The sequence below is a fragment of the Choloepus didactylus genome, chromosome 5 (assembly GCF_015220235.1).
Source record: "Choloepus didactylus isolate mChoDid1 chromosome 5, mChoDid1.pri, whole genome shotgun sequence".
NCBI classification, from domain to species: Eukaryota; Metazoa; Chordata; class Mammalia; order Pilosa; family Megalonychidae; genus Choloepus; species Choloepus didactylus.
In genome coordinates this window covers 160,124,050-160,147,948 of record NC_051311.1, presented here as the reverse complement: position 1 = coordinate 160,147,948, position 23,899 = coordinate 160,124,050, and the positions used below count along the sequence as shown (strand labels likewise).

Here is a 23,899-nt window from a genome sequence, read left to right as displayed (position 1 = left end):
GTCTGAGAAAGTGTTTTGTATAAGATCAATATTTTAAATTTGTTGAGACTTGCTTTGTGACCCAACATGTGGTCTATCCTAGAGAATGTTCCATGAGCACTTGATAAAAAAGTGTATCCTGTTGTTGTTGGATGTAGTGTTCTATAAATGTCTGTCAAGTCTAGTTCATTTATCATACAATTCAACATCTCCGTTTCTTTAGTGATCCTCTGTCTAGATGTTCTATCCATTGATGCGAGTGGTGTATTGAAGTCTCCAACTATTATTGTAGAGGTATCTATTTCTCCTTTCAGTGATCTCAGTGTTTGCCTCATGAATTTTGGGGCATTCTGGCTTGGTGCATAAATATTTATGATTGTTATATTTTCTTGGTACATTGACCCTTTTATTAATATATAATGTCCTTCTTTGTCTCTTTTAATTATTTTACTTTTGAAGTCTAATTTGTCTGATATTAATATAGCTACTCCCACTTTTTTCTGGTTGTTGTTTGCATGAAATATCTTTTTCCAACCTTTCACTTTCAGTCTATTTTTGTCCTTGTGTCTAAAGTGAGTTTCTTGTAGACAGCATATAGATGGGTCCTGTTTTTTAATGCATTCTACCAGTCTGTGTCTTTTTATTGGGGAGTTTAATCCATTTACATTTAGTGTTATTACTGTAAGGGCAGTACTTTCTACTACCATTTTGTCTTTTGGAATTTATATGTCATATCTTATTTTTTCCTCTCTCTACTGTTACCTTTCCTGATAATCTTCATTTCTGTACTCTTTTCCAACTCTCTCTCTCCTGTCTTTTCCTATCAGCCTGTAGCACTCCCTTTAGTATTTCTTATAGTGCTGGTCTCTTATTCACAAACTCTCTCAGTGTCTGTTTGTCTGAAAATGTTTTAATCTCTCCCTCATTTTTGAAGGAAAGTTTTGTTGGATATAGAATTCTTGGTTGGCAGTTTTTCTCTTTCAGTATCTTTAATATATCATGCCACTGTCTTCTTGCCTCCATGGTTTCTGCGGAGAAATCTGTACATAGTCTTATTGACCTTCCACTTTATGTGATGGATTGCTTTTCTTCTGCTGCTTTCAGAATCCTCTCTTTGTCTTTGACATTGGACAATCTGACCAGTAAGTGTCTTGGAGTAGGTCTATTGGGATCTATTCTATTTGGGGTAAGTTTTACTTCTTGAATCTCTAATTTTCTGTCTTTTATAAAAGTTGGGAAATTTTCAGTGAATATGTCTTCTATTACTCTTTCTGCCCATTTTCCCCTCTCTTCTCCTTCTGGGATACCAATAACATGTATATTTTTGCATTTCTTGTCACTCAGCTCCCTAAGACCCTGCTCGTATTTTTCCATTTTTTTCACCATCTGTTCTTTTGTGTGTATGAATTCGAATGACCTGTCTTCCAGTTCACTGATCCTTTCTTCTGCCTGTTCAAATCTACTGTTGTGTCCCTCCATTGTGTTTTTCATCTCCTCCATTGTGGCCTTCATTCCCATGAGTTCTACCATTTGTTTTTTTAAGTTTGTGAATTCTTCTTTATGGTCATCCAGTGTCTTCTTTATATCTTTCAGCTCTTTTGCTATATCTTCCTTCATTTCATTGAATTTATTTAGCATTAGTTGCCTCAACTCCTGTATCTCAGTTGAGTTATTAGTTTGTTCCTTTGGCTGGTCCATATTTTCGTGTTTCCTGGTATGGCTTGTTATCTTAAGTTGTCTGGGCAGCTGATTTTCTTGATTAGTTTATTTTGGAGCTTGTTTTCTATCTTTTACCTAGGGGTTTTCTTGTTGGTTGGCTTTGTTCTCTGGTCTCTGTTATTCAGTTCAACTTATTCTAGACCTCTAACTTAGGTTCTATTTAGTTGATCAGAATTTTTCCCCTCTTGTTTTTTCTGTTTCTTGCTCTGCCTCTATGTAGCCTTTTTGTGAGCAGGTCTCCTCAGATATGGTCGACCCTAGTCAGATTTTCCCAGTCTAGTGAGGCCCAGGTCTCTTTGGGAGGGTATGGAGTTTTCCTGAGAATGAGACCCTCCTATGAGGCCTTTAGAATTGGTGCTTTTCCTCTCCTGTCCAGCAGGTGGCACTTGCCAGCCTGCAGCTCCCCTACCAGTGTAAGGAGGTATGGAGACTTTAGTTCTCCTGGTGACTCTGATCCTGTTGGGGGTGTGGCTGACCAAAATCGGAATCTGAATTCCAGTCCCTGGGGTCTGAGCTGGACCCCCCTCCACTCTCCCAATCCTCAGAACTCCAGTTGTCTCTCAGGGGCACTATTCTCTTCTCTCCTCTCCTCTTTGGGGCATCTCCAGCTAGATTCCTTGGTCAGCCTGTGTTGCCAATATAGATGGGGGGTGGGGGGGTGGGGGGGGTGGAGACCTTCAGAAATGAATCCAGAACTCAAAGATGCTGTGGGTACTCTGTCTCCCCCCAAGCCCAGCTTAGTCCCTCAACCTGGGCTTTCCGATAGAAAATAACGACATATGTTACTTTTAGATTAAAAAAAAAAAAATAGAAAAGAAAAACAAGAAAAAGAATAAAGGGAAAAAAAAAAAAGGAGTCCCTTTTAAAAGTCTTTCCCCAGCCTGGAAGTTTTGTCAGTGTCAGAATAAAGCATTTAAAGATGTACTTTGGGCTATTGTCTGAGAATTACTCTCCAACAGCTTCAATTCCACCCCTGCTGGGGGCTATTGAAATGCAAAAAGATAAGGAGTCTGTGAGAAGCCAGAAGGGACAAAATGTAGGGGGAAAAAAAATGGCTTTTTTGGAGCCTGGGAATGGGTGCCTTCTTTTATGTGCTCCCACTTCTCAGAGCCCAGCCCTTCTTTAGCACCCCCAGTTTCCAAAATTAGTTAATTAATTTGTTAATTAATTCTGCAGTTGAGGCTGGGTTGAGCCCCCCTTCTTACCCTCAGCAGATTGCTGTTTTTGGGGTCCCCCCCCCCTTTCAGGGAGCCGGCAGCAAGACAGTCTGTGAGGTCTGGGTGGGGAGGGACGCCAGACCCCTGGTCCAGGGAACTTACAATGTTCGTTGTGTTCTCAGCTTTTCCTCCAATTCCAAACTTGCATCCGATGTGTGACTGGTTACTGGAGACCCCGAAAACACTGTTTCATACAGTTCTTGGGTAATTGCCAGCTGCTCTAGGGGAGAGACGAAGTTCTGTACCTCACCACTCTGCCATCTTGCCCCGCCCTCCATTTATCTTGACTTTTGCACAATATTGCATTGTATGAGCATACCACAATTTATTCATATCCTCTTTTAAAGGTGGGCATTCGGCATAATTTCCAGGTTTATACCATTGTGAACAGTGCTGCTGTGAAAATTCTAGTAAATCTCTTGTTGCACAAATGCAAGAGTGTATTTTAGGTGTATCCTGAGAAATGTAGTTGCTGAATCACACAGTATATGAATATTCTGCTTTAGAAGATAATGCCAAACCATTTTCAAAGCAGGTACAACAGTTTATGCTCTGCTTCTACAGGTGAGTGACTTGTCTTTTCACTTTCCTAAAGGAAATTTTTAAGGTAGCCAAATACAGGATATAGAGGTACTTGTGTGTGTATGTGTGTGTGTTTCTGTGTGTTATGCATGTTGCCTAACCACATATGATTGCAACCTATACATTAGGACTTAAACCAGGGACGATATAATAAATGCTCATATGTATGTACCGGCATAGAGCAGGTTTTTGCTTACCATATGTTTCCTGTTTCCCTGATGTACCCCATTCAGCCCTGGTTCATTTGGAATTTGTGAGAGTCCTTTTCTTGAGTGTCTTCCTCAGAGAAGGCAAATGGCTGATACCCACTGACTCTTTGTGTCCTGCTCCGTGAGTGATATCTCAATCTGTTGTTACATTTTATGGGTGCAGTCCTTTCCATGTGGTTGTTGATAGGTGTTAGACCTTTTTTTTTTTAGCTTTCAGGCACCAAATCTTATCTGGATCTGTCCATCAGATTCTTTTATTCTTGTAGGTAACTTTTTCTATCTGGAGTCTCATGACAGTTCTTCTTTATTATTGGATTAGAGGATTTTTTTTCTCCTCAAAGCTGCAGAGTTGTTTTTTTTTTTTAAAAAAAAATCAGGGTAATTTCCTTCTATTATTGATCTAATCATTTTCTCCCATCCATTTTTCCTTTCTCTCCTTTGCAACTACTGTTAAATATGCATGTTAACGTCTCTATATTTTTCCTTTGGATTTCCTTTTCTTTTAAAACTTATTTTCTTTTTGTTTGTGGTATTTCTTCTGTATCACTATTCATATTTAAGCAGTGACCACCCTCTTACCAAATTCACATGCTTAACTCTATCTTTGCAGTAATCATATTTCTTGGTGTGAGTAAGTCATATGTATGCATGTGAATCTCAACTGCTATCACTTAACTTCATTTGGTTTTGGCTTAAGGCATCAATTCCTGCAGCAGCTTTGTTTTTACTAAGTGCCTTTGCTGTGTGGTTTTTTTCTCTCTGGTTGCTGGGCCCCTGGGATGTGTGTTTGTCCCTCCTGCCATTTTGTCATATCAGATGAGGATATTGCCCATCAGCTGGAGGCTGTTCTGATGTGAAGTGGGAAAGCTCCTTCTGCTTCTTTTCAGCAGCAGGTGGGCAGCCAGAACTTTCTCCCTTCCCTGGGAGGAAACCTTTCTGCTTCTTACAGCTTACCAGACTCAGGGGTCAGAAGGCACCAACTCCTCCAATTGTGTTTCCTTACTATTTGGAGCCAGGGAGACTAGAGGAAGCTGAGGTCAACCTGACCTGAAGATTCACAGATCTCTGAGGGTCATCCTTCCCAGAGCAGACTCTTTATGGTCCTCACCCCTGGGATCTCAGCTGCTAATCTTCATATTACCTTCCTATCTTGCCTGGCTTACAGTAAGGGAAGATGACCCTCAATCAGCAGTGCTTGTAGGAACTCCCATCGAGTCTAAAATCTTACCTGGAACCAGATCTGATCAGCACCAGAAGCTGCTTGACTCAGGCGAGTTAGAAAGATTGGAGTTGGGGGAGTCAGGGGGAGAAGAGAGTGCAGGTAGCTCTCTGCCTGGAAGCCCCCGTGGTCCTCAAGGTTGGTTTGATGTCCATCTGTGTCAGAATCACCGGGGGGCTCCTATTATCCATGAAGACCCTTTAAGATATTTAGGAATATGCAGTTGTTCAAATAAGTTCCCTGGGTCACTCTGGTTCACAGTGAAGTTTGAAGAAATATTATTTGTGAGAGGGAAGCAGGGACTATTTCAGTAATCACAATTAAGCAATAATGTCCTATTCCTGTAGTCTGGTAAGGACACACTTCAAATGCTTCTAATGTTGAGATTTCCTTTAAAAAATTGCCAAGAGAGTGAAGGCAACCAAAGAAGAATAGTTTAGGAATAAGCATTTGAATTGGATGGCAACCATAATATTTTAAGGTCAGTTTCTTTGTTGTTTTGTTTTGTTTTTTAATCAATGATCTTCAGACCTAACCAAAAAAATACTAAAATGTACACCATCACTTTTAAACTTGCTCTCAATGAGTACTCTAGGAAACTACTTTCTGGATCAATAATTTTTTTCAGAAAAAATATTTCAAACTTTCATATTTGTTCTAGGAGTAATGAATCATAAGAGAGCATTCTAGTTTATTTCCAAAGATGCCACACATAATGTTTTCCTTTTGTACAGGAAACATTTCAGCAGAAAGTGCATCCCTTTCCTTGCAGAAGTTTTCTCATTTGCTAGAAACTTCAAGGCTTTTTATACGTGGTCATGCTGCCTACTTATCAGAAAGAGTGTTGTTGTAAATTTCAGCATGTTTCATCATTGTATATTTCTGGCCATAGCTGCAAGGAGTCTTATTAGGCCAGTTGTAAGCCACCTGAATATTTTTAAATCTTCATTTTATTTTATGCAGTGGAGGAAGATGGCGTTTTCCTATAAATAACTATTTTTTTCTGGCTTTGGATGTTACAGATGTGTTTGTAGTCTAAACTTATACATAGTACTCTGAAAACAAAGTAGCCCTCTGCAAAAATACAAAACTAATTTGAGGTAATGAGCTTTACTTTCTTTTCCATTAAATCTTGTTCCTCCTTGAACGGTGAGAGCTCAAGGAAGACAAAATTTTGGGAAGCAAAATAATTGGAAAGAGGTGAAGGATTAGTTCTATTTTTCAGTGCATTTAGCAACACCATAATTTGTTCGACAAATTATTTTTGAGGACCTCCCATGTTCGTTCCAACGGCCATCCTAAGCATTATGCCCTTGTCCCATCTTCTGTAATTTCCGTTTTGCTGATGCAATGATTGTGAGAAGAAGCCTATAGTTAAAATATGATGGGAGCATACATCAGCACCATTGGGCAGAGAGAGGAAGCAGAGAGAGGGCCAAGAAAGTCTTATAGGGGAAGGGGCAGTAGAGCTGAGACTAAAAGCTGGGAGCTGCTTTCCAAGGAATCACCTGGAAGCTAGTGGTAGCACTTGGAGGCCTCAGTGCACTCAAAGGCAGAGATACTGAATGGGAAAGTGGTTCCACTGGGCTGGAGGGCAAAATCCTGCGACAGAACGGTGGGCAACAAGGCTAGAGAAGTTTGCCAAGGTCATAGTGTGAGGGATTTAAATACTATTTTAAGGCAAATAAGAACAAGGAGCCATGGATAATTTTTTAAAACAGTGTAAGTATTACTCATATTCAACCCAAAATAGAAAATTATACTCTCATTACACTTTCAGATTCAGCAAACTTTCACCTTACTTTTATTTTCTTCAGATTTGTGCAGCACGAGAAATTATAACTTGTAATTTGCCAGGGATAAATTTTGAGCAGAGAAAATGTCAGATTGGTATGCTAGATAGCTCCTGAGGGAATAGGGAAATTAGGAATCTGCTTGCAAAATTCCCATCTACGTACACTGTCTGGTTGCACAGATGTGGAATGGTGTCCTCATTCTGGGTTACGTTTGTACCTTCAGGATGTGGAGTATAGAATCTAACTGATTCAGTCCTCTCTATCTGAGTGTTGATGTTAATTCAGAAAGATATTTGCTAGTCAGCATTCCACTGTCAATGAACAAAGAAATCGGTTAGAAAAGTCAGTAGTAGAAGATTACAATGAGGGTTCTTAGATTTCCTAAGAAAACATAATATTTTAAGTTCTTTAAAAGAAACCATTTGCATACACTTATTAATTTATATACAACTATCCAAAAATTTTTAAGATCTCCCTTTAAATAAAAATAAATTATAGTTCAAATTACAAATCATTCTTTATTTTGGGGGCAAGTGTCTCAAAGATGTCTACTTAAATGACTCAGTTTAAGTTCTGGAAAGTAAGAAATCTATATTCTTTAGTAAATACTATAATGCAGAATTGTAATTAATTGAAATGAGCCCAATTTCAATCAGTCCAATTTAAAGAGATTTAAAATATCTCCCCTAAATTTTCTCAAATCAAGATGTTTCTTTCTTTCAATTGATATGTCATATTAATATAGAGTTTGTTTCCCACTTCTCTCAAAGCTAGGTGCACTGTGCTTTTGCTGGGGATGTTGTCTTCAAATAAGGACATTCAGAATCAAAGGTCTTGGTTATCAGTAATGCTGTTTAAACTCCTAATAGAATTTTTAAAATATTTATTCTAGTAACATATATACAACCCCCAAATTCCTCATTTAACCACATTCCTAAGAGGCTTCTTAGGCTTTTGCCAGTAAAATAAATACTATGTAATTCAATGTGTATTTAAAGCACACATTTGATTCTGTGCTGAAGACTTTATCCTAAGGAAATATAGTCCAACATAGTGCACTTGTAAGTAAAAATATATAAATATAAGAAGCTGTTTTTTTGCAGGGTTATGTAATAGAAAAACGTATTCAAACCAATCCAGACCTCCAACATTAAAAGAATATTTTTATAGATGTTAAGATAATGTCGTGTAACATTATGCAGACTTTCACATTCATCTTTAAAAACCGCAGAGACATGCAAGAAATGGTAATAATATACTAGTTTAAGTGGAAAGATGTGCAAATAAAATCATTGATACTGCAAAGGCAATGACATAAAAATATGTATATCCGTGGTGGCAAAATGGTGTTTTTAAGAAACCTCTTACTTTCATTGCTGCTTTGGCATTGCCATAAAAAAGAGTGAAAAAGTAGCTTTATCTGAACTAATAGGAGTCATTTGCTTGGATCAGCTTGGTAAGTGCATATTGTGAACTGAGAAACTGGTCCTGCTGCCACAGTTGGGAGGTAACTAACAATCGCTCACTTAATTTTTTTTGTTTTATGATGAATAGCAGTGAAAGCGATGACATGGACCTTGCCAGTGTGCTTTTGAGGAAGTTTGAAGATCAGGATCTGCTCTGTGACAATTTGAACTCAGACCCGTAAGTGTGAGATGCCCTTTGCAAAAGTGCAAATGCTCAACAAACAGCCCTGGAGATGGGAGGACCACTTCCTGCAAGGATTTATTTTATGTTGCAAATTTACACTACATGAAATAACATTAGCCTGATGAGTAGGTTGCTACTGAACAGGGTTGATGGGCTGGCCATATAAGATGACTTGAAATAAGCCACATAATTAAACTTGCCCCTTTCCTTCCTTAGTAAGCACACACTTTGTATTACTGCAAAAAATAATGAAATTACTAATAAATTTGTTTAATAGAACCCAAATCTAAAAAGAACAGAGTGGCAATTATGCATGAATTATTCATTAACTGATTAGTTACTTTTAGGGAAAACTCATACCTATGAAAAGATTAATGATAAAATTTTTTAACTAAAGGGACTTTATTAAAAGTTCAGTAACATCAATTTGGGGGTGAATCACTTTGAAGATTTCTTTTCTAGAACTTGAAAATATGATAATATAGAGATGACCTTTTCATGAAACCTTTATAAAGCATGCCTTTCTTCATAAACATTTTTTTCTCTTCTTGTATTCAGCTTTTATTGAGAATCTACTCTATCGAAAGTCCTTTACTAGGAAGTAGGATTGATTAATAATTCCTGGTAGGGCAAATGAGGCAAATGATAAAACCATAATGATATATTAAGTTGTGTGTTTTTAAGTAATAAATATAAAAATCCAGAGAATAACTCAATATCGGCAGTACGATTTTTCATTTTTAAGGCACATTTTGCCCATTAGTCATGTTGGTAATTAGCTAAAGACTGAATAACTATTAATGGTCTCAGTGAGAAGGAATTAATAGAAAATTAATTATGTTGCTTCACTTTAGTTTTTGCTTGAAAAACAAAATAATTTATTTAGCAAAGTAAAGGCTTCAGTGGTGATGTTTTTATTTGCTTCCCTTCCGAAGAAACATGCAGGATATAAAATACAGCTACACCTGAGAAATTGAAGGGCTCCAGCTGTTTCAGGGGTGGCCCAGAGTTACACAAAGAAAGAGAAATTGGCAGGGAAAAGATATCTCTTTTATCTAGCCTTCAAGAGGAAAAAAAAATATAAAAGAAATTGGAATACATGCTTAAAGGACAGCAGAACATATTCAAAATTTTCTGTAGACATCTATTTTACTTTTTGATACTTTTGCACATAGTGCTGGAGTTCTTGAAAACCCCCTTTGCCTCCCTGCTGCCCAGCATGTCTTTCCTTTCAACACAGCCTGCGGGCAGCCCACATCATTTTCATCTCTTCCCATTCTCCTGCCTTCCTAGATCTGTCCTCTTAGTTTATAATCTTTTCTATCTGTGTCGCTGGCAGGTGTAACAAAAGGCCTGGTCACGGGGTGCAGTGTACAAAGGGAATATGGATTCTTATATTAGTGCTAATATGTGTCCATGTGACACAAGCATGGTTTGATTAAATAAGATCCCAAATTGAATCCAAAGGTTTTACTCAAAACAAGTAAATTTCCTTCCCAAAGTGTAATATATTGTTGAATTCGATACTATCAAAATTTTCCCTTCCTGTGAGACTTAATAATCATTTGATTATTAATTAAAGGAAACATTTTTCAAATAATAGGTTACATTCTGCCTATAGATTGTTTTTCTGTTGAGATACTCATCTCTGAGTGTTACACACAAGGCAACTTTGTTGGACGTCTGACGTTTAACTCCCGATCACATAGAAGGCAATAAAGAGCTCCAAAAATTTTTATTATGGTATAAATCTGACCTAAAATGTAAGTTTTCTCATAACAGTAGATATGTAATTTAAATTTTAAAATGTACTAAAGTTGCCAACTTTCAGAAGCAGATTGGTAAATTTAAATTTTTAGCTTCATTTTACAAGGTTCATATCCAGTGACAAATTCCTCCACTATTTCTTAGGCAAATGGTCTCTTTTCCCACCCATTCTTGCTAATGCTTTAATACAGAATAAAAATGGTAGTTAGCGAGTCTTATATTTCCACGGAGCCTACAAAGCTAAATGGGTAAGGCTTCTTTTCATAATTTCAGGAAAATCATTGTTTGATTAGATTGCAGGAATATGATGAATCATCTCAGTGGTTCTCATAGTTCTAGTCCTAGGAAAAATCTAGAAGGATGACTGGCCTCGTTGATTCTCATGTGGTAGGATCCTTGGAACCTGGAGTGGCTGAAGACAGAGTCAGAAGGGCTTGTGAGGATGAAGTGGAGGCCATGGGTCTAAAATAGGGAGAGTGCCTCTGTCAGGTGTCATGGGAAAGGGGTGGAGAACACAGACTGGGACCAGGCTATTTGGAACCCCATCTCAGCTCAGCAGCTTACTCGATGTGCAACTTGGGGAAGTCACGTAACCTTTCTATGCTTCGTTTTGGATTAATGTGCTCAGCAGTTCTATAGGAAGAAAAGCACCAACTACAAGCAACAGGGTAGCAGCCCCTGTGGAGGACCTTTATCACTTCTTTTCCCTTTAAGCATGTCTTTGTGCCTCAAAATGGTACTCCCAAGAGAGCAGCTCATTAAAGCTAATCTCTTTCTCTCTCCCCCCACTCCCGCTCTCCCTTTCCCTTTCCCTCTTCTCTCAGATTTAAAAATGCATGTTAGAATCCTAAAAATTCCAGACACTCCAGCATTAAAGACATCCAATTAAGCCAGCATTTCCAAACCCAAAGAATCAAGTAGACATTTTCAGGATATATTCATTCTGGAACACCATAACTCCTATATTGTCCCACAGAACACTTTTAAGAGTACTCTAAATCAAAGTGATGTGTGTTGGATTTCTGAAACCTGAGGGAAAATTCTTAGTAGGAACATCTAAATTGCTAACACATCATTTCCTCTTTCTTTCCCTTTTATGAATACTCACACAGCTTCATAAGGAATCTTTTGTTTGAGCACAAAAATTGTTGGAGGCTGAGGGAGATTCAAAAATTTAAAATCTGGTAAATACTGTCACTGAGGATTATGCAAATATGGTGCTTAGATAATTTTACTTTATGACAGGAATCTAGGATGAGAATAATGAAGGATTTGGAAGTGGAAAAGAAGGCTAATTTTTTGAAGTCATTTGTTAAGTTATAAACACTTGCAAAAAGTCAACTTAGGCATGCATATGGAGCAAAAAGGCCTTCTGAGTTTAAGTATAAACAGTCATTCTTTAGAAAGTAATTTTCGGTTGCAGTTGTCTGAATAAAATGTATAACTCTCTTAGAATGTATTTCCATGTTAACTTTTAAGTCCCCAATTGGAATTTCCATAAGCTAATTAACCAAGAAAGTAGTACTAGAGAAGACAATTGTTTTTGATATTTTGAAAACTTGTGTAGAAATTGTACTATGCTAGCCTGCTTTACAGAAATGGAAATATTCTCTATAGGTGACATTTTTTCAACTCACTGTCATAATACTGGTTATCAGCAAACCAGCACAGAGCAAAGAATGTGAGCTTAGAGGTTGGTTCCCCCACTTTCCACAGTCTGATTTTCGATGAAGTCCCTAACCTCTCAGGATCTCTGTTTATTCTTCTGAAAAATAGGGCTTTTGTGGGATTTGGGTAAAAATATCCCTCCAAGAGCCTGCCATTCAGTAAATGTTAGTTTCTTCCCTTCTTTCCCAATTTTTGAGTAATTAAGAATAATGATCATTTTTAAAGCAATTTTTCATTTCTGAACATCAGCAAAAAACTGTCAAAGTATGGGGCCCATGCGGCAAAACAAAACAGGGGAACTTTGCAATAGAAAAGTTTTGGAACGGTTGCTACCGGTTGTTTTTATAACCATTTCTATTGCACAACCTTTCTTCAAAATGGAAATTCGGTGATTGGCTTTCTTTAAATGATGATTAAATTATTCTGTCTTGCTATAAATAGGAGTCAGCTCAATGTGTTTATTAATTGCTTCTTGGTGCAGAAGGTACTTGGCTGTGGGATTTGGAGCTTCAGAATTCATGCCAAGCTCCACAGCCCCCCGTGAAAATCCCAGGGAGCCTCCACACTGTAGGAAAACAGTGAACCAAATGAACATCATTTAATATAATGGAAATATTGTTATTGCAGTAAAACATTGTCATCAGATTAACAGCTCATGCTGTGAAAACAAATGTCAGACCTCTGCCTTGGCTGCAGCAGAGATGATTATCTTGCGAACAGTGTTCTCTTCTGATGGAATTCTCTTTTATGGGGATGCAATAAGCTTTGAAATCTGAAAGATCACTCCAGTTCTCTCTTTTGTTTTGTTAGGAAGAACTCTTCATGCTGGCATACTGATCCTTTCCCTCACTCAGGATTTCAGAGTTCCTGTGGCTGCCTGGTAGGTCTTCTGCAGTGTTTTTGATCTTTATTCGTCTAAACCTCAAGTAGCAAAAATGAGTTTATTCCATCTGTACAAAGCTGCATGTCTACTAACCAAATGCTTCTCTAAGACTTTTTGGTTTACTTGATTAGCTGTTTCTGAGAAAACTTTTCATTATATAAAGTCAACGTTTATACATGGGGGATGTTGTATGGATTCAACAGTATCCCTCTTATTCATTACTTACTGTTCACAATCGTCACCATCCTCAACAGCATTTAGCAAGCAAATGAATTGGCTTCAACAAATGATGAGGAAGCTAGAATTGCCCTTTGGTGGGCATTTTCCTGGAATTTAAAGGTAGGATGACCTCATGGCTGGTGTCATATTTTTATTTGTGTTCTGAGAGCTGGCTATTGTTAAGACCACTCAGGCTTTTTGTCTATGGCTTATTAATACACAAACATATGGAATTAGGTATTACATTATTAAAGTGAAGGCCATTATCTGGTCTTGTAGGAGAATGAACTGAAATGTATTTGGAAGGTTATCTCCAAAGCTAATTCATCAAAGCCATAGGCCTATTAGCCACAGTCAACAAACCAATGCTAATTTCCAGGAATAAAGGAAAAACAGAGTTTTATGGAAATCACCCGAGGATCTATGAATGAAACGGCCACAGGAAGAACATGTTTTTACCTTTTGTGAATAGCTCTTAAGAACACTCCATTAAGCTTGTCAGAGACTTTCTATTTAGTGACCCATGGGATGCATTCCTTTTAACGGTTTAGTGACTACAAAAGATTTTCTTTTGGATGGACCTGGTACATTCTTTGAGGCAGAATGTATGGATGCAAGAGAAAACAATGGAACCACATCCAAATGGGCGCTCAAAGTTTTATTGACCTAAGAGGATGGGGGAAACTTCTTGTTTCCCTTTTGTCCTTGGCTCTTCAGCAACTCAGAGCTAAATTTTGTGCTCTTTGGCTGGAACCAGTTTTCCTAGACTTGGTTTTTTGTTTTGTTTTCTTTTTGTCATATTTATTTACTCTTTCCCTATTATGTTTCTTCTGTTTTCTCACTAAGCCTCTAATTTTTATTTCACACTCTTGTTCTTTATCTTTAATTTAATTATTACAATAGTAGCTTTAATTACAAGCCACCTGAGATCTATTAGAATTAGATTGGGTATCAATGGTAAATAAATGAATAACAAACATCAGAATTGTTGATGTTTTTGTTTCTAAATGCACCCCAACTTCCATGAACTATAAGATGTCAGTAATGTGTATACAAGAAAAAAATTTTCACAATAATTTCTATGCCCAAGAAGTTAACAAAAAATTCTACGGCCATAAAAGTTTAAGAAATGCTGGAAAAGTAGTATTAAACAGGTCTTTTTGCTACTGGAAATTTGCTACTGTATTGAGCTTCTAAGTATGATAGTATATACTTGAATTGATAAGGGAGTGGGAAACATGGGATGTTTTCTGCAATTTACTTTACTAAAGAAGCCTTCTGTTTGGTGGTACCTATGTTTTTGGGGACTTACTTTGAGAAACATTGGTGCATACATTAGAAGTCAGAAGAGCACAGGAGAGAGGGAGTTAAGGTGGAATTAACAATTAATTAAAATTAATATTCCCAAGGAATAGGTGTCACCACTCAGGGCTGGTTGGAAGGAGACACACATGAAGGGGTGTGGAAGGACTGCCAATGCCCACGGGGCATTCACTCATCTTTAGTGATCGGGTTGACTTCCAGGTGACTGTGTTTTGTCAGAAGGTGAAGTATTTCTTTCACCTTAAATTCATATGTGCTCTCCAGAAGTCTAGCGTCTGCAGGGATATGTCTATTTCCTTAGAGTTTCATCAGATATATGATAGCTGTACCCAAACCTACACAAAAAGTTGCAAGATTAGTCCTACTTTTGAAGAAGAAGACATTATTTTGATTGATTACTCTGTTAGCTTGCCAGAGCTGCTGTAACAAATGCCACAGACTGGTTGTCTTAAACAACAGGAATTTATTGTTTCAGAGTTTGGGAGGCTAAAAGTCTGAGGTCAGGATGTCATCAGGATTCTGCTTTCTCTGCAGCCTACAGCATTCTGGTGATGGCTTGCCAGCCATCCATTACTCAGTCTCTGCCTCCATCACATGTCTGTCTCCTGCCTTCTTACCTTCCTACCAGGGACTTCAATCGTAATGGAATAAGGTCCATGCTGATTCTATTTGGCCTCATCTTAATAGGATTTTTGACAAATATATTCACATTTACAAATAAATTCACATCCCCAGGACTGGAGGTTACAACTTGAAATCGTCTCTGAGAGGGACAATCCATAACAGACACCATTAGAGAAGTCTCCAAAGGAACCGAACTTGAGCTAGTTTTGAAGGGCAAGCAGGACTTTTTAGGGCTGGCGTTCTTGTGGGTACTAGTAGCAATGACGTGACCCAAAACTAGGAAGCAGAAATGCGTGTCACTTGATACCGAGTGACTGGAGGGAATTTTCGTTTTCTGTGGTTTCTGTAACAAATTACCACAAACCGGGTGGCTGAAACAACAGCAATTTATTTTCTCACCGTTCTGGAGGCCAGAAGTCTGAAGTCAGTATTCCTGGGGCCAAAGTGAAGGTGTGCCCTCAGGAGGCTCTGGGGGGAATTTGTTCCTTGCCTCTTCCATCTTCTGGTGGTGACAGCATTCATTAGCTTGTGGCCGCGACTCTCCAATCTCAGCCTCTGTGGTCACATTGCCTTTTCCTCTTCTCTCTATCTAATCTCCCCTGCCTCCTTTTTAAAGGATACACCTGATCACATTTAGGATAATCCAGGATAATCCCCCCATTTTCAGCTCCTTAACTGAATCACACCTGCAAAGTACAGATAAGGTTAGACAAAGAGCCTGAGGACCTTCTCTAGTGGACTTGAACTCTTGCTAGGAATTTGCATTTTTTTCAGCAAGACAGTTATCTACTGAAAACCGTGTTTTAGGAAGATGTGTCTTGTCAAAACTGTAAAAGTGGATTGGAGAAAGGAGTGAGGCAGGGAAATTCAAAAGGTTGTTATATTATTTTGTGGGTGAGACAATTGAGTTTGACTGAATTATAATTGACAATGAATATTCTCCCTTTTAGTGTCTTTCCCCAAGCCTTTCCATCAAGAACGTAAAAGTAGTACCTTAAATTTATATATTACTTCTTACTTTGTCCTGGTTCTTTCATGTTTTTCTGAGCCTAACAACAGACCCATGAGTGGGGGAAGACTGCTTTCATTGCCATTTTCCAAGTAGAAAACAACCTCTGAAAGCTGAAGTGCAGAAGTCTGGAGGCAGAGTCATTTGTTAGAGATGTAAATGTTTTAATATATTCTCTTTCTTAAATTAGAGATGGAAACCAAGGGTGTGAAGTCTGAACCTGTGTGTGCTAGGCAGCCTCCCCCGTGTGGCTTCTGATCGTCCCAGGTTTTGGGGTTCTGAGAAGCACCTCCTTATACTTGGGTAATTAGTTCATAATTAGGAGCCAGCACTACCCCCCTGAGTGAGTCTCTGCAGAAGAGATGTTTGATTTCTGCTTTACACATATAGTAAAGAAACACATTCCTTTGAATTCTCTTTCTTACCACCCTCCCCCTAGTTTCCTCTGACTTTCTTTCAGGTTCATCAAAGGCAAGATCACCTTGATGAAAACAGTTTTGGCTCTTACATATCAGCCCAAACATACATACACAAAAGATTTAGAATTTCCCACATGTGATCGACCACCAAGGTCACAGTGGAATTCACATGTGATCCTCAAAACTGGTGACTCTTAAGAGATTTGATAGATGAGAACAAATGAAAGGCCATAGATAACTCATTGGAAATTGAAAGCTAGGAAAAGTCAAATCTAGTTTAAAGTAAGATCAGGCAACCTCTTTGTGGTTTATAAATAAGTTTCAATTTTATGTCTTTGAAAAAATTTCAGAAGTGTGCAAATGGAAGTGCCAGGGCTTCCTACCTGAAGAATGGCCTGGGCCACACACTACTGAATCTTTCTGCTTTCAGCGTGGAGGAGTATCTGCTGTTGCCTTCGGAAAAACCAAGGTGTGTTCAAAGCAGTCGCCATTTTTAATTTTTTCTTTCTATTGTCTTTGAATTGCTTTGGAAAACCTGCTGTTTCAAATGCTGGTGTTCTTAAAAACTCAAAAATCTCATGAGTCTAATATTAACCTTGATGCTCATAAAAATTCCAGAGAAATGCTGCAAGCCTTGATGAAATTCCACATTGCCGACATTCACTCTCCCACATTGGAGGAAATCATATCAATTGAGATTCCGTTAGGGTCAGAAGCAGGGGGAGCCAGAAGTGGTTTTACCGTTTTCGAGTATAAGAGCAGATATTTTAGTGGCATAATAAAATAATGGTCTCCTTTTAAAATTTCCCCTTCTATGCAGCACCCAATATGGGCCTCTGGGTAAAACTGGTGTCTTATTCTTAGGTGATTTTTGGAAAGGTTGTTATTTTCTGCTATATTTTCTTGAACCCAATGGAGTGATTCTAGATGAGGGGGATAGGAAGGAGTGCTTCTTATTACTTTAAACCATAATAACATTCACCACGCCATTAAATTTCCTAAGTCTCAAACACACTTTGCTTTTTACATGAATGTATTCGTAGGCTGTTTGCACTGCCTGGGATACATCTGGCCCTTTAACTGACTTCTTTTTAACTCTGATATCCAGTATGTCTCTATCCTCCCAGGTCACCTGTCTGCCCCCAGTGTGATTTTCATGTCTCTTTTTTGCATCTCAGTGTCCTTAAGGGTGCCCTAGAATTCTGATACTCTTTTCTAACCGTGTATGATTACCTTTTGGAAGGCAGGGGTTTGCATGCTCAGAACGTTTATCTGGCACATTAAAAGGGCTCAATCAATGTTTGTTGAATGACTGAATGAACAAATTATAGTAAGGCAAGTGGGAATGCATCTTTACCCTTTTTTTTTTTTTGGCTGAGAAATATCTTCCCCTGAGTGTTACCAGGGTAAAGGTCGAAGATTACTTTTCAATCTTCTTTTATGCAGAGAGTGGAGAAAAAAACATTTAATATGTTCCTTTATTCCTAATGTCAAATATTTCAGCAAGCCGAATATGAGCCAAGTATCACACATCCCATGGGGTATGGAAATAAAATATATTATTCCCATACAGGAGAAACTCACATGGCTGCATAAAAGATAAGTTATCAAAGAGTCAATTTAAACCAGCGTGGTAAGTGATACAGTGAATAGAACTATAGAATATGGTGGGAACCCAAAAGAGGTTGAACATCTAACTCAATGGATGTATTTTGAGATGGCTTCCTGGACGAGGTGACAACTGAGTTGAGTGTTAAGCAAGAGAAAGGAAGACAAGACAATGCAAAAACATGCTGACTCAAAAGATCATGATGGAACTGTATGTAGTTCCAAATAGCTGGTTTATAGGGAAAATAACCATTAATTAAAGTAATTAGAGAGCTGAGGATCACAGCCATGTCTTTTACCTGGCATCTATTTCCTAACTAGAGGTAAGTTCTGAGAAGTACATTTTCTGATGTGGCGAGCCTTGTCCGTTCCTTTTAAATAAGCAGTGCCTCCTTGGATGCTTCCAGGCAAGACCACTTCTGTCAACCCATCTGACTTCACCTGTGTGGTTATGTCACCGACAGTCTAAGCTAAGCCGGCTGCTCTTCTAAGGCCATTATAACCCTTGAGCTTGGTGATGAAACACCTTCTGGCTAGTTCTGGTGCTCCCTGATTTGAAAATCTAACACAGTGTTTGATATCTGCAGGCTTGGAGGTTGGTCCTTTGGAGTGCAAACCTCTGATCAAGCTCAAGATGCAAATTCAAATGTATCAAAGCCCAAAACTCTGGCAAAGGTAATAATAGTTTGCTCTGTTTCATTTTGTTCTATTTTAGAAAGCAGTTAGGAAAACTCAAGATCCAAAGATTTCTTTGAGCACAGGAGGAGGCAAATGAAATACCAGTATTTGCTACTGAAAGATAACTTATCTTGTATGTAAACTTTTTCCCTCAGAAAAGAAAATGAATTGTTTCCTTCTAGACAGTTTAGAAATATAGCAACTAGGTTACCTCTTGTTAAGAATCTATTCACCTAATAGATCTAAAGCAATTGAGGAGATAGTCTATTTTTAAAGATATCCATAGTTAGGATAATGGGAAATATCAACAGTTTCCCTGAACTATGGAGCCCTTCCATAGAAGAACTTAAATTCCTCATCTTCCAGAAGTTCCGATGGCCCAGAATTGCACAGTGAGAACAGTGATTAGCAGGTCTGCTCTCAAAACCTCTTACTTTTCCAGCCTGGCGAGGACCAGCCCTTATGAATTAGGAACGGGGAGTCATAGAGAACAGGTGGGAGTTTTCTTCGGGTGTGAGGAAATGAGGGGTGCGGGTAAAAAGACTTGCAACCATCGGTAGGAATGGAGAAGAGGGGCTGAATACCAGAGATTTTTCCAAGGAAACGAAAGTGAACAAAATCTTAAGATGAGGAATAACGAGGGTTTCAAAGCTTTCGGCCTCAGTGATTGGGGAGATTGTATGGTGTCTGATTGAGAGAGAAATTGGAAAAGAGTCGAATGTGGGAGGAAGGTAAGTCTACTCCTGGACCATAAGTGTTAGTTCATGTTAGGACATTGATATGGAAAGTAGCATAGTCGTTTCTTTCTATACAGTGTGGATGTTGTGTCTGCTTATTAATTCCAAGTGGTCATGTGACTAATGAAATAAGGATGATCTAACGTTCTCAGAGAGATGAAGCTGGAAAAACTTATCAGAATAAGGGCTTGTACCTATTAGAGGCTTACTCCTTGGTTCTAACAGGTAATCCCTGAGAAAAATTTTAATAGTCATTGTGAGAACTGCTCAGAAATCCTTCCTTCAGCTGAGATTTTTTTTTTTTCAAATCTCTTTTCCTTTAGATGCAAGGTGAGAAGATTCATAGCTTGATAGGAAAATAACCTAAAATACATTTGTGGGCTTTTGAATTTGTTATGAGGCCATTATTAAATTATTACTCCTAATTTTGTGGAAGGAATCCATTCATTTCCTCTAAGAACATTATAAACTTTTTAATCTATACAAAACCCCAAACCTTCTTATTTATAGTAGATGGTTGTCTTCACTTTTGGCCACCTAGGGCATGACGGTGAGGTCTTCTTTGGATCTCTGAATCTGAAATGAGGATGTGCAGTGAGTCATGTGTTTCCTTGACACCTGTTTCTTTTCGTTTTTGTTTAGATTCATCTTCCACACTGACATGCTTGAGTAGTGATTTCTGGGGTTTTAATGTTGTTTGGCATGTACTTTGCCAGTCACAAACATGCAAATGAATTTTTGCATTTCAGCTGGGCCTTCCAAGAAGTCAAGGAGTCACAATATTGCAGTGGATGTAAATGACAATCTGTTAGCTGAAATACCCGCTGCAAGATGCTTGTGGCTAATCTCATGTGAAATTACTGCATTAACCTTTCAGTAATTACTGACCAGCCTTTTATCTCGACCTTTAGGGTACATGCTGAAGACATAGATTACATGATTTTCATAGATTTTTCAAAGGGAAAGTGGACAATTTGCATATGAATATGCTTAATGGAAGGTTGATTATATTGTAGAAAGTCTCTCATTGAAACTTTATGAGTTATTTCATTCACATCTTGAGTATTTAGCTTGTTTAATCAAAACAACCTTTAGAATGTATATACTTCAGATAAAAGGGCAGACCACATTTTCCCTCTTGGTTTTGTACCACCTAATGAGCAAAGTTGGTGCAGCAATTGTATTTTTCAGGCACTGTGTTTTCAGATAGAATTTTGTGAACTTTAATATCCACTGAGTGATTTCTTTTGACCACCACTCAGTTGCTTTTCTTAGGAACCATTAGTCTTGCTTACTGACATGAAAAGTCTGTTTTGTGGTGTCATAATATGTTCCTAAAAGGAGATTAACTTCCTCTTTCACTTAATGCATTTTATTGCTTCCTGACTTATGGACTGGCAGGAAAGGAAATATGACAACTTATTTCTAGAACAGAGTCCAGTTTTTAGAAATCCATTCTTAAGTGAAAAAAAAAAAAAAAAGAAAAGAACCTTCCTTTGAACTCTGCTGTAACTTAGATGCTGAATTTAAGATCATCATAAAGTATATATTGCTCACTTAAAGAATTTATAAAATCCCTCCCAACTAAAGTCCTATTTATGGGAGAACTAAAGGGGAGTTCAAGAACATTTCAAACTCTATTCCCTGGAATTCAGTATATCAATTATCTATGGCCAAAATAATGCTACATAATGAACAACTGCAAGCATCAGTGGCTTCAATAGTAAACATTCATTTAGCTCATAAGTCTGTGGGTTCAGCTGCTTTGGGCTGTGCTTGGAGAATGCTGCCAAGTCTCCCACCTGTCGTGGGGAGGGGGATGCCCCTTAAATAGGTGCTGGTTCTTCTCCCTAGGAACAATTCCCCAAGCTTTTGTTCTCAGTGGCCCATAATTCTGCTCTCTGGCACGTCTTTCCCCTCCCATCACCTTCCATGGCTGTATGTGAAGAATATATTTGGAAATAGGCCTTCTGAGCAAAGTCTTCAGCTGGCTCCTTGCCTGTAGAAAGTCCAACCTGGTAGTACTTTCCTGATTCTAGGCTTTCTATTTATCTAATTGATGCCCAAAAGCAACAGCCACAATTTTTTTTGATACATGCCATTCTTTCAAAATCAATTAGTGGTACTTTGGGAATGTCCCTTTTGCCCACATGAGAGGGCCTCTTAGCACCACCATCATTTTCAGAGATCTATCAAAGGGTCTCTCAGCTATAAAGCTGACTTGATCTTTATTCTGAGGCCATGTTTTTAACATGTTGTCTCAAGATCTCCATGCCCGAGTGAAGAACTTATTGGGCACAATTTCTAACTTAGAAGTTACCACAGATAACTTAATCAAATGTTTTGATAGTGCATAATATGGGTAACCAATTTTTTTCAGTCACCAGTAGCAGTTTTCTTCCTAGTATTTACAGCTTTCCTAAAAGGGTGCTCATCTGTTTCCCACCTCCTCTAATTGATTGTCCCCTTCTTACCCATGTGCTGATCTAAAAAACAATGCCACATATTTTCAGTTTTTCTTGCAGCAAATCCCCCTTCCAGCACCAATTTCTGTATCAATTATCTATTGCAACAGTTATGCTGCATAACAAACAATTATAACCTTTGTGGCATCAACCACACACTCTCATTTCACTCATGAGTCTGTGAAGTCACGCTACTTGCAGGCTGAGCTGGGCTGATTTTGCCCAGGTTGTTGTTTTGTTTTTTTTTTTTTCTTGAAATTTGATTGAGATATAGTCACATACCATACAATTGTGCAATCAGTTATTCCCAGTATCATCATATAGTTGTGCATTCATCACCACAATCAATTTTGGAACATTTTCATTATTCCAAAAAAATAAAAATAAGAATAAAAATAAAAATAAATGTGAAAAAGAATACCAAAACCATCCCATAAACCCAATTCCCCCTTTTATTCATTTACTTTTTGTCCCCATTTTTCTCTCCTCTGTCCATACACCGGATAAAGGGAGTGTAATCCACAAGGTTTTCACAATCACATGGTCACACAGTGTAAGCTATCTAGTTATATGATCATTTTCCAGAAACAAGGATACTGGATTACAGTTCCACAGTTTCAGGTATTTCTGTCTAGCTATTCCAATACACTAAAACCTAAAAAGGGTTATCTATATAATGCATAAGAATAACCTCCAGAATGACCTCTTGACTCCATTTGTAATCTCTCAGCCACTGAAACTTTATTTTGTTTAATTTCTCTTCTCCCATTTAATCAAGAAAGGCTCTCTCAATCCCACAATGCCAGGTCTGGGCTCATCCCTGGAAGTGATGTCCCAGGTAGTGGGGAGTCTTTCCTGATTTGATTATGATTCTGGTTGACAGCTGCTGGCCTCAGCAGGGGTGATGGATGGGACCCAGCTCTGCTCCTTCAGTCTGTTTCTTCATGCACTAGCCTGGGCGTTCTGTGGTGACAGCAGAGACAGAAGGAATGTCAAAGCTGTGCTGGTGTCACATGTCTGAGCCCGGAGTTAGAGGTGGAGGGTATAAAAGTCCCAAGGCAGAGAGTTTGGATACAAGGGAGGTGAAGAATTGGGACCACGGAAGCAAGCTAGTGTACAAGCCTCAGAGCCCGCAGAGACTGAAGCAAACAGGCTTTTGCCTCCCCTGCTCCACTTCATTTAAACAGCTCCACTTTGGTTTTTACACTGTGGTTCAGCATTATTTTCAAGTTGAAAAAAATTGCTCTGCTTGTAAAACAAAAACTAAGATACATACACAAAATGAAACAAAACAAAAATCGGAAAAACCCTGATCCAGGGCAAAGACTACCATGGTCCCTCTCATTTTCCCCCTCAGTTCAAACGTTTGAGGGAGCCAAGTCTTGACGGAGAGAAAGGTCAAGGGCAGTGTTAGAGGGAGGTTCCAGTTTCCACATGCAGTGCTTTTTCTACTCAATTAGCCTGTCCTTTGAATTTAACAGAACCCTTAAGCTTCTGTCATTTTCAGAAACATGGCTAGTTCTCAGGTAGGTGTATGTATGCATGTGTTTTGTTCTTTATTTTCTCCTGTGTGTGTGTAGGTGTGTGAGGGGGTGAAGAGAATGAGAACAGAATCACTGTGTCAGATGGAAGAGCTTCTCACCTCTGACCTGTGACACAACTACCTTCAGTTCAGTGTTGACTCCTCCACTCAAGGAACTCATGCCTTACCCTCATTTCAAGAATTCTGGGTCTATGGTGCTTTAAATGTTTCTTTCTCGTTACTTAATACCAGTCTAAGATCTGTTTAAGTAGTCTTGAACACTCACAGAATGTTCTGGGTTCTGTGGTTAGTGGATTCAAGCTGCATGCCTTCCCCTGGGAGTTTAAAAAATGATTGGCAAGGATTTTTCTAGGGACTTAAGAAAATAATTAGAAAGAGGGGTGTAGTGGTAACTGGTGTGAAAGAGACAGGAGGTCTGTTTTTCTGAATTGCTTGATGGAGTAGACTATCTGGGAAAGAAGGGAGAATGCTGTCTTGTATTGACAGGTTTTGTTTTGTTTTAAACAAAATAGTTAATTACTTTTCTGTGCCCATAAACAGAATAGCTGCCTGGCAGGACTCTGGTTATAAAACAATTCTATCAGA

General features: G+C 38.4%; 1 protein-coding gene across 1 annotated transcript in view; it reads left to right on the top strand.

Moving 5' to 3' along the window:
- Positions 1–23,899, top strand: part of ABCA13 (ATP binding cassette subfamily A member 13) — a 453,377-nt gene that overhangs the window by 294,436 nt on the left and 135,042 nt on the right. Inside the window, exons 43-46 of the mRNA XM_037837193.1 lie at positions 8,276–8,365; positions 12,617–12,686; positions 16,634–16,752; positions 18,479–18,566. Coding sequence (XP_037693121.1) covers positions 8,276–8,365; positions 12,617–12,686; positions 16,634–16,752; positions 18,479–18,566 — 367 coding nt within the window. The remainder of the gene's footprint in view (positions 1–8,275; positions 8,366–12,616; positions 12,687–16,633; positions 16,753–18,478; positions 18,567–23,899) is intronic.